We start from the raw sequence: 13625 nt of genomic DNA, 5'->3' as shown, positions 1-13625 counted from the left end.
TTTTGTTCTCAAAGAAAGAGCTGTCTGTGCGTGAGTCTGTCCAGTAGCCATGACACATCCTATGGGAGGCACTGTTAGGTTGTTTAGCCTGTGATATGATACATTGCTAAACTAACCCAAAAACAGTAGTCTAGTCTAAGTATCAAATTACAGTTAAAAGAAACATAAAGAATACAAGGATTATGACTGAGCAGAAGTGTTACTTAGGCTATCGATAATAATTTCTTATAGGTTACTCTACAATAGACTGCAAATAGCCTGAATGATTAGAAAACCGACAATGTCATTATAATTGTATATCTTTATATAGCCTATGTAGCCCTGGCTATATAAGTAGCTCATTATTTCAATTTGTTCATTAATATTGATAGTTAATTGCAAATGTTTAATGTGTTCAAGAATGTATACAAATGCCTGCAAAGTATGTGATGTGTGTCAGTTAAATGCACAACCTTCTTATTTGTATTTTGAGGTTTATGTCATTATTTTTGATATGGTATTGATATGTACTACAGCTCCAGTGAACCCTGAAGTAGTCTCAGATAGAGGGGTGGGAGTAAGTGGGGAGCCGTGTGCACTCTGCAGGAAGCGAGAGAGACGAGAGCTGAACAGTGTCGAGTGAACGCAGAGTTCATAGAAGGGCGACCGACGTATTTTCGGGTTGACGGATAGTTAACTGGAGTCGAGAACTGTTGTACCCTACTGTGAGAGGAGGAGACGGACGTCTTGCTGGCGTGTCAGAGAGGTCCCTTCTGCTGGTGTGCTGAAGTTATGTGTTCACGTGGGAGCACGTGGAAAGGACGACTGTGAGTGCTGCTGCCGCGGCCTGCTGGTAGCCGTGACCCAGTTTCCCCGCTATCCCCTTGAACTGCCTGGAGGTGTGAGTACTGTTGTTTGCACGTGCTTTTATTTTTACTGCTTGGCAACAAGTGAAGCGACCATATTGTTTTAGGTCCCAACGCACCCGAGCCACGACTCAGGCCTGCAACGAGGGGTTTGCTAGCAGAAAGACTGTAGCACTTGAGGTGTGTGTGTGTGTTTGGTGTGAGTGCGTGTGGGCCCACAATATTATTTGATTATTTTGTTTCTGTTGAGGTAGATACCTTACCATTGTTTAACAAACTTTATTGATTTTACTTATTTTCTTTTGTGTTGTTAATTAAGCATTCACTAAAGTGGAGTTAACTTTATAATTAACCTGCTTGTGTGTAATTTATTTCGATATAGTGTAGTTTTATTGCATATTTAATACCATAAGCATTAAAAAGGGAGTATCAATAGGAAAGTAACAACAGGAACCCAGGGCCCCTCTCAATAGAACGTGGGACGGGTGTTACACCTATAAATAGAGAAGTAACCTCTCAAGTTCACAATGACATATATACCTGAATTTGCATAATTTCATGAATAATGTTAAAAGTAGGTCCGTTGCAGGCCTACAGTATAAACTTGTTAAGTGACTTACATATAATTCGTGTATTTTTAAAAACAACTGACTAAAACTATAGTTTTTACAATATTTGCATGTCAAATTAACATAATTGTTTTGTTATGAGTATTAAAGTATTTCACTGTTTTTGTTCCCAATATTTGTAGTTTTAACAAATAAATTTGATTATAATCACACATTGATGTTGTAAATATAACAAAAACATTCTGTTTAATAGTTTACAAAAGTTCACTGTGATTGAAACAGAAAAATTGTGTTTTGGGGTTTACTATACATTTATGTAGGGATTTTACATGGTTTTTATATCAATTTTTACAGTGTACTATTTCTGTGTGAGGACTGTGGTGTGAAGGATAATCTGTATTGTTACAGTGTTGCTATAGCAACTCAGATATAATGACTCAGTGGAAGATGATCATGATAACAACCTTGAGAATCTGTGGAAGTCTGTGCAACCATGGATTCTTTGGTGGGGGTGGCTTAATTTTCACCCCAGTCTCAGAAAATAATGTGTCTGAAAAACATGTGAAATATGTCCTTCATTAATTAGCTCTGTCACTTGTTATTTCTTTAGAGGACAGATATGGAAGCAAGAAGCTACAGGACACCCTGAAGTAAAACTGAAGGCCACAATAAAGACCTAATATAGACCATAACAAACTTGAACAATAAAAGGGACAAACTGAATATTAACACAGACCTCTTCCTGTCCTTACACGGCCATCTAAATGGGCTCTGAAAAAACAACAAGAACATTTATTTCATCACTAGTGAAACATCCTTTTGGATATGTGTCAGGAATAGACCAATTTTGATCACAAATTTCATTCTCCCAATTTTATTTCCAGTTTAGGCTAAGAGCAATGATGTATGGTTTGCAGACAGTGGCACTGACAAAAAGAGAGGAGGCCGAGCTTGAGGTGGCAGAGTTAGTGATGTCGAAGTTTTCATTGGAAGTGATCAGAATGGACAAGAATAGAAATGAGTGCATCAGAATGTATGTTTATGCCACAGGCATCACAGATTTGTGAATTTCTGATGCTAAGCCAGACAGCATCTCTTGAGATGTGTGAATACCATAACAGAGGTGAAACAATCTTTTCACCAAGTAATCAACAGATGAAGGAGGATATCTAACGCTTTATACTCTTTTGTAATTAAAAGCAGCTGTTATACAAATTTCCAGAATAAAAGAACAACATTCAGTACTCATAAAAGAAGCAACAATACATTTGAAGGTGTAACATAAACCCTGTAAGACTTGCTATGATCACTTTAATACTACTTTAATATAGAAATACTGTGTTAACAGTGAGTTATGAAGTAATGAAGACATATTTCATTGAAGGAAATGATGCAATGTAATTAATTAGTCCTTTTTACATGATATAGGAACAGAATCTACAGAGACTGCATAGAGCACAGTGCTCTAAGGCAGATATAAGTGATGATGTGATATTTCACCTGCTACAATTTTATGTTTATGTAGACTATATGGTTAGAAATAAACAGTTTAAGATAGGCGCAAATGTGCATAAAAAAGAGAGTGTGAGAAAGCCCGGCGGGCATAGGCTGAAGTTCTGGTTAAAGCAAAATAAAAGTAAATATTTTCTGAAAATGAAAAATGAGAAATGCCATCAAAGAGTGCTCCATCAAAATACAGCTGGGTTCTTTTTGTTTTTATTTTGTGCACATTGCACTGAAAATACAATCAAGATTTACTCTCAATGTATTTTTGAATTAATATTACTTTTGCTCCATGGTTCATCACGCACGCACAGTGTTGGGGAGTAACGGAATACATGTGCCGCCGTTACGTATTTAAAATACAAAATATGAGTAACTGTATTCCATTACAGTTACCGTTTAAAAGGGTGGTATTCAGAATACAGTTACTTTGTTGAAATAAATGGATTACACTGCGGTACTTTCCTGTTTCATTTTGTCGCGGGTCAGGACTGTTTGGGTTTTGTTTGACAGCTACGTTCTGTTGTTCCAGGCGGCAGCGTTACGGTTGCCATGGTTACAGGGCGACGCCCTCTCTCTCTCTCTCGCTACTGTGTTTCCTGGGTGAGAGAGCACCTTTTTGTTGTTGTTGTTGTGCTAAGCTAACAGGCAGAATGCTACAAGCATAGCTCTAAAGAATGTAGCCTTATGGGCAGTGTAGTCCGTGTTGCAGGGAGAATGGACTGCCATACCCGTTATGTGTCTGTGAGCAAGAGGTGGGAGAAAAAAGGATAATGGAAAGGTACGAGCAGTCATCGAGAAAAAACGGGAGCTGGAAGCATGTAAATATAATAATAACCACTGCAGCCAAGAAGAGTGCCTGATGAGCCCAGTTGTAAGTAAGCTATTAAGACTCGACTGTACACCGTGTTCGTGTTTTCCTCCGAAACAATAAGTTCCGTTGGAGCAGCCTTTCAACGCCTCTCTCTGTCTCTCCCAAGAAAAGTTGACCCACACAACAAAGTAAAGCTATTTTTCGGCCGTATTAGTCAGAGGTCCCTTTACTAAGGTTCAGAGCCGCGGACCTTCAGTAATGGTAAATCACACAGCAATAGTACATTCACGTAGTTGTAAAAAGCATGATAATATATTAAGTAATCCAAAGTATTCAGAATACGTTACTGTCATTGAGTAACGTAACGGAATACGTTACAGAATACATTTTGGGGCATGTATTCTGTAATCTGTAATGGAATACATTTTAAAAGTAACCTTCCCAACACTGCGCATGCATGTGTACACACAACTTTAACAATTACTGCCTCCTGTTTGTTTCCAATTGGATCCCACAGAGCCTTCACTGACAGAACAGAAGAGACTTGTATCAGAAAGAGCACTAAAAACCAATAGGCTTGTTTTTTAGTTATTTAATTATATATTAAGGTATTTTTTCTGAATTAACAATTTAAGAACATAAGCCTATCTTAAGATAATTTTGAATTTCCTAAAAAAATGAATTGTTACCCACAGATTCTATTAAAAATGAGGAAATCAAATTAAACACATATTTCTTTAGTCAAGCAAAAACTGTCAACCGGCTGAAAAACTTTACCAGTAGTATTTCACGGTCGGTTTCATGAAAGAAAAAGAGCATTGAAAGTGAACTGAAAGAGATTTTTCTTTTTAATCGTTGGTTTCATTTAGCTAGACATCAGTCATTCGTAGAGTCATGCAGTATGGTGCAAATGACAAATGAGTCCAATGACAGAAAAATAGTTTCAATTTAAATTTCTAAATGTAAAAAGATACCTGATGTATTCAACTTTCAGTTGCCCTTGTTTCCGTTTTTCAATAGTGTCCTTGAACCTTTTTTCACAAATTATCAAGTTAGGAACTTGGATTAGCTCTTGTTTTTTGCGTGTATGTGTGGCTGGATGAATTAAAACAATAAATTGCACTAAAGCTCCACTAAACTGGAACAATTTACCTTTTCATATTAGAGCCATAATGTGGTGATACCTTGTCTTCATGCTTTCCGATTGGCTGCTACAGTATGTAGTGATTTTTAAATGTACTGTGAATTATTGACAAGCTGAATAATCTAACTTTGCCTCATTCCAACATAAGAAACATGTTAACACAATTTATCTGTCAGATGAGTACAAGCAAATCCAAACCACTGAAGCTATTCGTAAAATTAATCTTCAAGAAGTACTCATGTAACTGCGATTTGCATCACATTCACATCTCAAATTTGTTCTGTCTCAACATTAAGGGGTACTTCTATTCAGGAAGCAACACAGCTGGAAGTGTTCTCAGTGTGAAAGAAACACTTTTTAAATCAGAGCATAGCAACAGGTCTGTTAAACTTCTGGGATATTGATCTGGTGAGTTAAGTAGAGGATGTGCAGGTAGCCCAACTCCTGGGATGGTACATTAACATGTGACACAATACAAAATTCCAGCAAATACATTATCAGTAAGTTTGCTGTATCTCTCAGCACCATCTTAAGTGCTTGGAGGAGATTCTAGGAGACAGCCAGCTACTCCTGGAGACCTGGACAAGGCTTTAGAAGGTCCTTAACACATCGGCAGGACTGGAATGTTGCCTGACATAAATCCAACAGAGCACCTCTTGGACATTTAGTTTCGCTCTATCTGGCACCGTCAAGTAGCTCAGTGATGCCCTGGTTCAAATATGCAAGCAGATCCTCTTTGACACCATCTGTCATCTCATTATGATAATGCTCCAACGTTTTCAGGCATGTATACAAGCACACATACAAACTACTGAGTAAAATTTCAGTAGTATGAACAAGCCCAATGTTTCATTTTTTCACTCTGAATTTCTGTCTTTCTCTGAATTCAGCCCTCTGTAGGTTGATAATTTTAATTTCCATCAAACAGTGTGACATCCCTTCATCCCTAAGACATTACCCAGCCCATATCAGTATAGATATCCAGCATGAGTTTTTCCATTTGAACTTGTGTGGTGTTATTCTAGGAATTCTCTTTAGGTCTTTACTAGGCATTTGTTGATGTTGTGCAAGCAATATACCCTGCCTGTTTCACATATCGATCAAAGACATCCTGTAAATATCAGTGGTGAAAGTTTGAGGATAGAAATTTTGTGCAACAGGCTGATGTGCTGATGAGTTGGTGACTGGGAATGTCTGCTGCAGCTGACTGAAGATACGATGGAAACTGTTTGCTGTGAAACTGGGTGTTGTTGTTTTGCCTTGAAACAGCCTTTGAGTGCAGCAGTCATTGATTTATTATATTGGTTTATGTCTTTGTGTCTGTCAGTCAACAAAGATGACTAATAGGATTTTGGGAATGTTGTTTTTGGCTTATGTATTCTGAAATCAGGAACAGAACTTTGATGTTTTTGTGATTTATCAAACACACAAAACATGCTCCCTCTGTTCAGTTCTTTCCTGATCATACTGAAGATGCAGTGTGTGGATTTGTATTAGCACTAAGAAGCAATATAATATCAGATGACTAAAAAATTAGATTTTGGCTAATACAGTAAATGTGCAAAGCATGAAATACGTCTCAGTCAGCTCTCACAGTTACAGGCTTTGTTAGGCACTGTAATGACGACTGATGACTGTTAGATTTGTATTGTTTATTGTCATTTATGCTTAGAAATATTTAACCATATATGCTTAGAGGTGTATAATCGATTGTGTAGTGATAGGATGTGTGATCCTTAATAGTCTGCAAAGGCTTTGTGTGCATTCCAGAGTGTTCTGGCATTCACACCTACATCCTGGGAGCATGGGAGAGGTCGTACCTTGTCTTATTGTTTTATGGTAGGATAAACGTAGCTATGTCAGTTTTAGGCTAAGAGCCTTTTGTTTAGATGGACCGCTAGACTCCTGGCACCAGCTTTGGGGAGTCTTCACAGGGTCACATCTTGACCCCACACACGCACACGCACACACATACTTACACAACGCACAGGCAAAGTACTCTTTGTTTGTATGTAAACGTCATATGTTAATGAACCTATGTATATTCATGTAACCTCAATAAAAGAGTAGTGTTACGGGGTCAAGCGAAGGGACGGCATTTGTCCAGTTCTCTCCCGTGCACGAGAAACATAAAGAAATTTGCCTACTCGTGTCTTGCTTTGCTGTGTAATTAAATTGTCCTTAACGTTCCAGCAAATAGATTTATGCTACAAACCTATCAATGACATTCTGCAGTTTGCATCTTTTGTTGCAATTATCTGAATTAAGAGGATAATTATGGGCTTCATGCAGCTTCCTTGTCAGGGTCCCTGGGTCGGTGACCCAGTGTTTTCAGTTTTGTCACATTTAGGTTATGTTGCCACATCAATGTTCTCACTTCCTGTTTTTTTCCCCGTGTCAGCTTGTCTCTTGTCTCTCATTAGTCAGATTATGTTCAGCCCTGTACTCACCTGTTTCCAATCATTGCCATCATTCAACCTGTGTATTTAAGTTCCTCGGTTTCACCAGTTCTTTGTCGTGTCATTGATGTTCGTGTGATGTTGTCCTTCCCGTGTGTTCTCTCAGTTCAGTCAGCCATTCAGTGATCCAGCCAGTCAGTGTTCGTTCACCCTCTGTTCATCCACCCCTTATAATAAACCTTCACCAGTCTTCACCTACCTGCGAGTCCTGCGTTTGGGTTCCTTCATGGGGTGGCTGTAGCTCAGGTGGCAGAGCAGGTCAGCCACTAATCAGAAGGTCGGTGGTTCGATCCCAGGCTACCTCCTGGCTGCATGCCAAATATCCTTGGGCAAGATACTAACCCCGTGTTTGCCTACTGGTGGTGGTCAGAGGGCCCGGTGGCGCCTGTGTCCGGCAGCCTCGCCTCTGTCAGTGCGCCCCAGGGCAGCTGTGGCTACAATGTAGCTTGCCATCGCCAGTGTGTGAATGTGTGTGTGGATGGGTGAATGACTGAATGTAGTGTAAAGCGCTTTGGGGTCCTATGGACTAGAAAAGCGCTATACAAATGCAGGCCATTTACCATTTCTTCCTCGCCTCCACACAACGACAGAATGACACGACCTGTGCCACGAAGACACGATTGGAACCCAGCGGACTCGGACCTCTACGAGCGGCAGGAGGCAGCACTTTCCCGTTGGGCAGAGGAGCTCAGGGGAAAACAGCGGCTCTTCACGGAGAGAGAGCACGTCTTCGAGGGGACTCGCCTGGCTCTGGGCGGGCCTCGGAGATGCCGCGTTCCCCCACCTGCTGCCTCACCTGCACCGGAGCATTTGCCACGGAGAGTGGACGTTTCACGCTTCGGTCGCTCCCTCTCTCGCCGCTCCGCTCCTCGCTCACACACCCGCCGCCTCATTCGCCGGACCTCCACCTTTGCCACGGCACAGCGGCTACGCCTCCCACCTTGGCTCAACGGAGGCTACCGCGCCAGAGGCTCAGCTGTTTACCCCGGCCGCTTCCTCTTCCCGGAGAAAGCGGCGCACACGCCGCCATAATATGGACCATTTTCAGCAACACCCTTCATCTGATTACTCCCTTAAAATGCACAGTACACTCACTTCTGATTCATGGGGAGTGGACTGGACTGGGAAGACTTTTTCTGCTCTGCTCCCTCTGAGCTGGGATTCATTAAGGACAATCCCCGCACTTCAACACCTCCGGAGACTATTCAACTAAAGACTGTAAATGGTGATGGCAGAAAGGCCAGAGCAATCTCCGATAAATCTGTTACAGTCCGTGTGTATGCAAACCCTAGGCCTGCTCACTCTAGGACCGTTTTATCTGAGTCTGCTCCTTGGTCCACCTGTCAGCCTGTTCCGGTTTCATCAGCTCCGGCCACTGTTAAAAATACTCATGCACCCAAACCTGTCAGTATCACTCACCCAGTCATTATCTCCACTCCCGTCAGTCAGCCTATACCCACACCAGTGCCAGCTCCCAGGAGGAGGGCAGCTGCGACCCAGTCTACCTCCACACCCGTTCCTGTTTCTCAGGTGGGGGTGACTGGTGTCCAGCCACCTCCCGCGCCTATCCCAGCGCCCAGGCTGAGGGTGGCCAGGATCCGACCTGACCCCCCTAGAGGCTCGGCTGAGGCTCTCCAGTAAGCGCCCTCACACTCCGGAGGCACGGAAGAGCTAACCTGTCCACCTGCTAATTCGCCAGCCCGTCCATCTCCTCACTCAGCTTTCCATGCCCTAGCACTATCTCTAGTTAGGCTAGCTGACCTGTCCCCTGCTCAGGCACCAGCCTTACTAGCCCAAGCTACAGCTTTATCCCCCTCACTAGCTCAGTCTTTAGCTCAGCCATTAGCCGTACCAACCTCAGCTCAGCCATATCCTCACCGACCTCTGTTTATCCATTAGTCTCCTCAGTCCAGTCAGTTCACTCACCTGCTGTTCAGCCTTTACTCCAGTCCCCTGTAGTCCAGTCTCCTGCCCTCCAGTCCCCTGTAGTCCAGTCTCCTGCCCTCCAGTCCCCTGTAGTCCAGTCTCCTCCTGTCCTCCAGTCGCCTGTAGTTCAGTCTCCGCCTGTCCTCCAGTCTACTCTAGTTCAGTCTCCTGTCCTCCAGTCCCCTCCAGTTCAGTCTCCCGTCCAGTCAGTCCAGTCGCCTCCCGTCCAGTCAGTCCAGTCGCCTCCCGTCTGGCCGCCTGTAGCTCAGTCACCCATTCTCCTGCCGTCTGTAGTCCAGTCTTCTGTAGTCCAGTTACTCATTCACCATCCTGTTCAGTTCCCTGACCTGCAGCCACAGCATCCAGAGCCAGCTGCGAGCTCTCCCGCTCCTCAGCCAGGGGTTTCCGCGCCCACTGGCCCGGCCCGCTGGCCCTGCCTGTCTCCAGTCAGAGGTTTCCGCACCCGCTGTCTCTACAGCTGTTGCTCCGTCACCCCCGGCTCCCATGCCGTCGCCTGGTCCAGCCTCAGCTTAAGCTTCTGCTTCGCCTGGTCCAGCCTCAGCTTAAGCTTCAGCTTCGCCTGGTCCAGCTTCGGCTTCGCCTGGTCCCCCAGAACCGCTCAGTGGCCGCCGCCGCCTTCCTCGCGGCCGCCCACCTGAACTGTCTCTATGTGGACTCCGTCCCTCCGTCCAGGGCCCCCTCCGCTCGCCCTGTTCTGGTCTTTTTCTCTTTTGGCCATCGGGTGCCGGCCTTTGAAGGGGGGGGGTACTGTCAGGGTCCCTGGGTCGGTGACCCAGTGTTTTCAGTTTTGTCACATTTAGGTTATGTCACATCAATGTTCTCACTTCCTGTTTTGTTTTCCCGGTGTCAGCTTGTCTCTTGTGTCATTAGTCAGATTATGTTCAGCCCTGTACTCACCTGTTTCCAATCATTGCCATCATTCAACCTGTGTATTTAAGTTCCTCGGTTTCACCAGTTCTTTGTCGTGTCATTGATGTTCGTGTGATGTTGTCCTTCTCGTGTGTTCTCTCAGTTCAGTCAGCCATTCAGTGATCCAGCCAGTCAGTGTCCATTTACCCTCTGTTCATCCACTCCTTATAATAAACCTTCACCAGTCTTCACCTACCTGCGAGTCCTGCGTTTGGGTTCCTTCTTCCTCGCCTCCACACAACGCCTGACATTCCTTTGGCTCTCTTTCTTTTTATAAAGATAACATAACTTAATTAAAGTCGATGAATGCCAGCACCTGCAGTAATGCTGTGAAATCATTATTGCTGACACTTGAACGTCCTGTCTGTTTGTGTGAGGACTAAGAAAAGTGAGCATGGCATCCAGGGAATGTGATTGGAGGTCATATATTGTTATCACTTGTATGAATTATTCAATCTTACTTGTTATGTGTCCTCTGTGAATATTTTCTAAAGTAAGCAGAGTAAGGAAAATCATGTTTTCACAGTTTGTTCTTTTTTCCCTTTTTTTTTTTTTTAAATCAGGTAAAATGTCACCACATTTCTTGGTAATAAAAAAGAGATATTAAGGATTAGAAAGTGTGACGGTATTTTCATGTAAAGTTTTTGCTTCAGTGAACTAAAAAGATGACAGTATTGTTTACAGGATTCTGGTTTTCAAGGACAACATCACTTTTTCCAGAGAGTGCACGACAGATTTGATGCGACTTCTCTGACTGCTGCATCCTGTTATCACAGCAGCACAGCTGTTTAAGCTTTTCGCCACTGACACCTGTATCTCCAGACCATTGCTCTCATATAGAGTTGTTATAAAGTGGGCCGTGCACGGCAGCTACTGAAAGCCTTCTCTATTTCAGAATCTACCATTTAGACCGAGACTTCCTGTGGCACACAGTCCCCTTCCTACTGGGTGAAAGTGGAAGACATGAAAACTCCGTGATTTTCTGAAACAGTTAGGGACTGCAAATGTTACTCAAACAGGAGTAAACTTTATTTGTCGCCTCCACCAGAGACAGAGGGTGGATGTAATTGTAGGCAAATTGCTTTGACCATGTGAGCAGGTGTTAGATGACACAAAACCAATCCTGGACAACCACTGACCTGACTCTATGCAGGATTCTGTATTGAATTAATTGTAGATAGAAATGCTTAAAAACCTTTAAAATGACCTGAGGCCAGAAGTTGACTGATAGATTTCACAATAGAAGGGATATTGATTCATCTATTTTTGAGTGTTCTGTATCTTTTAGACAGTAATGTGGGGGTTTTGAAATTAAGGAATTGCACCACACCTGTTTGTAGTTTGACTTGATTTTGCTTAAATGCCTTTTTTTAAACTCTTTTATTAAACTATTGATAGTATAAAAATCTATTCTGGTTAATCTCATATTCTAATATTCTTCTGCCAAATGGATAAAAGTCTATTACTTTGAATATACGTTCCAAGTATTTAATTCCTTAACAACCCTAATCTGCGACGTTTGTCATATTATTGTGTTGTAAGATGTCAGGGTTGTTCCAGATGGGTAAACGTTTTGATGCATGTACTCATTTTTTCGTGTGTGATGACAACTAAAGACAATTTCTGAATGATGTATAGTATTATTTCACAAAATTGCAAATACAGCGGTCCCTCGCTATAACAAGGGACCGCTATAACGGCCTCGCTGTTTCACTCTTTTTTTTTTTTGTGCAATTTTGCATGTTTTTTGTTTTTTTGTTTTGTTTTTACAGCACATTGTGTTCTGCGTCCTTTTGGCCGTAGACCATTGTCAGTCAATCTCATGCCGTCTCTCCTGTACAGTACAGTACAGAATGCATTCAGCTTCTCAAATTTACATAAATCTTTGATCGCTAGCAGTGCGACTCTGAAGTGCTGTACTGTATGTTTGTAAGTTTTCTTCCCAACAAACCCAACAATGTCAATGAAACATTTTGCACCATCAAAGGCACTTACGGGTTATTTTTAGAACGTAACTCCCGCGATAAACGAGGGACCACTGTATAACTGTACTTTTCAGAAATTTTCACTAGTAACATCGAGATGTTTTTTTAAAATTAATCTGCTCTAAATCATAGAATTTTGATTGTAAGAAAGACCAATGAAAATTACTTTCAAACATTGCCTCAGACATTGTTGTGTGGAAAAAAAGGCCTGAAATGTTGGTCAGCTGAGTATTTTTCAAATCAAGTAAACATATAAAGCTAAAATTTTAGCTTCATATGTATTAGCTATATGTTCAAACTCTTTTGCAAATCAGAGAAGATCGAGAATAAGGCCTGTGATTTAAAATGGAATGACCCATTTGCTTATTGGAATACTCTGAGATTATGCTATGCATCCAAATGGTACATTGCACTGAATTGAAATGCACATCTGCACTCAGGTCCAAATTAACAATGATACGACTGCATGTACATTAGTCACAAGCTCAGTATTACCTGTGATGAGGTTGTCCACCAGTGTTGTAGGGATGCAGAAGATCCCCACCAGCAGGTCACTGATAGCCAGGTTGAGGATGAAGAGGTTGGTGACCGTGCGCATACGACGGTTTTCCAGTACGATGAGACACACCAGGATGTTACCCACCATACACAGCAGAAAGATGAAGGAGTAAGCCAGGGTGTAGATGGCAGCCACATACAGAGAGTGCTGATAGTAAGGGAAAAAGGTAATGTTGGTGACATTGGATACACCATCTAGGCTGGTGTTTAAAACGATGGATGTAATGTTTGATCCCTCAAGTGCCATCTCGTCTTCGTCCACAACGTCCAGAATATCCATCCTTGATATCAGTCAACACTGCAGAGGAAATAAAATGGCAATAAGCAGAGAAAATTTTAAGTTAGAACAAAGAGAAGAAGAGGTGTTGCAGGCTTTGTTCAGACATATGACAACTCTTCATTACCAGCTGCAACAGTACATTGGCAGGGGTTCATCTTCTCCAATGATGCAAGCATCACTAAAACCGGTTAATTTAAAGTGTTGCATATATCACACACACACACACACACACACACACACACACACACACACACACACACACACACACACGCACATGTATAAAATAAAAGTTCGCAGTTCGCAAGGTGCATTCGTTGCTTCCCACGCGTGTAAAAAACGACTGCAGTCTTTGTGTTTTCTAACTCAGGTGTCTTAGCTGAAGAATTACAGGGTGGTTTTTAGAAATCCCCTGTCAACAGTGTATAAAAATTTCAATTAATTCAATTCAAAAGCACTGAGTGTGATACTTTTGTAAAGCTCTTTGAAGTAAAGTTGAATGTCTGCACTTCAGTGTCATCTTGAGTATTTGATTTAAAAGCCATTGTGGTAAATGTATAGAAGCAAAAATACAAGAAGTGCCACTGTCCAAAAATCCTTGCAGCTACAGGAAGT

At 42.2% G+C, this 13625-nt stretch overlaps 1 protein-coding gene across 1 annotated transcript in view; it reads right to left on the bottom strand.

Annotated features, from left to right (window-relative positions):
- The window catches only part of npffr1l2 (neuropeptide FF receptor 1 like 2), a 38243-nt gene extending 25230 nt beyond the window's left edge, over positions 1–13013 (bottom strand). Inside the window, exon 1 of the mRNA XM_026188196.2 lies at positions 12671–13013. Coding sequence (XP_026043981.2) covers positions 12671–13013 — 343 coding nt within the window. The remainder of the gene's footprint in view (positions 1–12670) is intronic.
- Positions 13014–13625: the final 612 nt, after the last annotated feature.

This window comes from Astatotilapia calliptera, chromosome 12 (assembly GCF_964374335.1).
Source record: "Astatotilapia calliptera chromosome 12, fAstCal68.1, whole genome shotgun sequence".
In the NCBI taxonomy this organism is placed as follows: domain Eukaryota; kingdom Metazoa; phylum Chordata; class Actinopteri; order Cichliformes; family Cichlidae; genus Astatotilapia; species Astatotilapia calliptera.
Note: the sequence above shows the minus strand (reverse complement) of the source record. Positions and strands in the feature narration are given on the sequence as shown.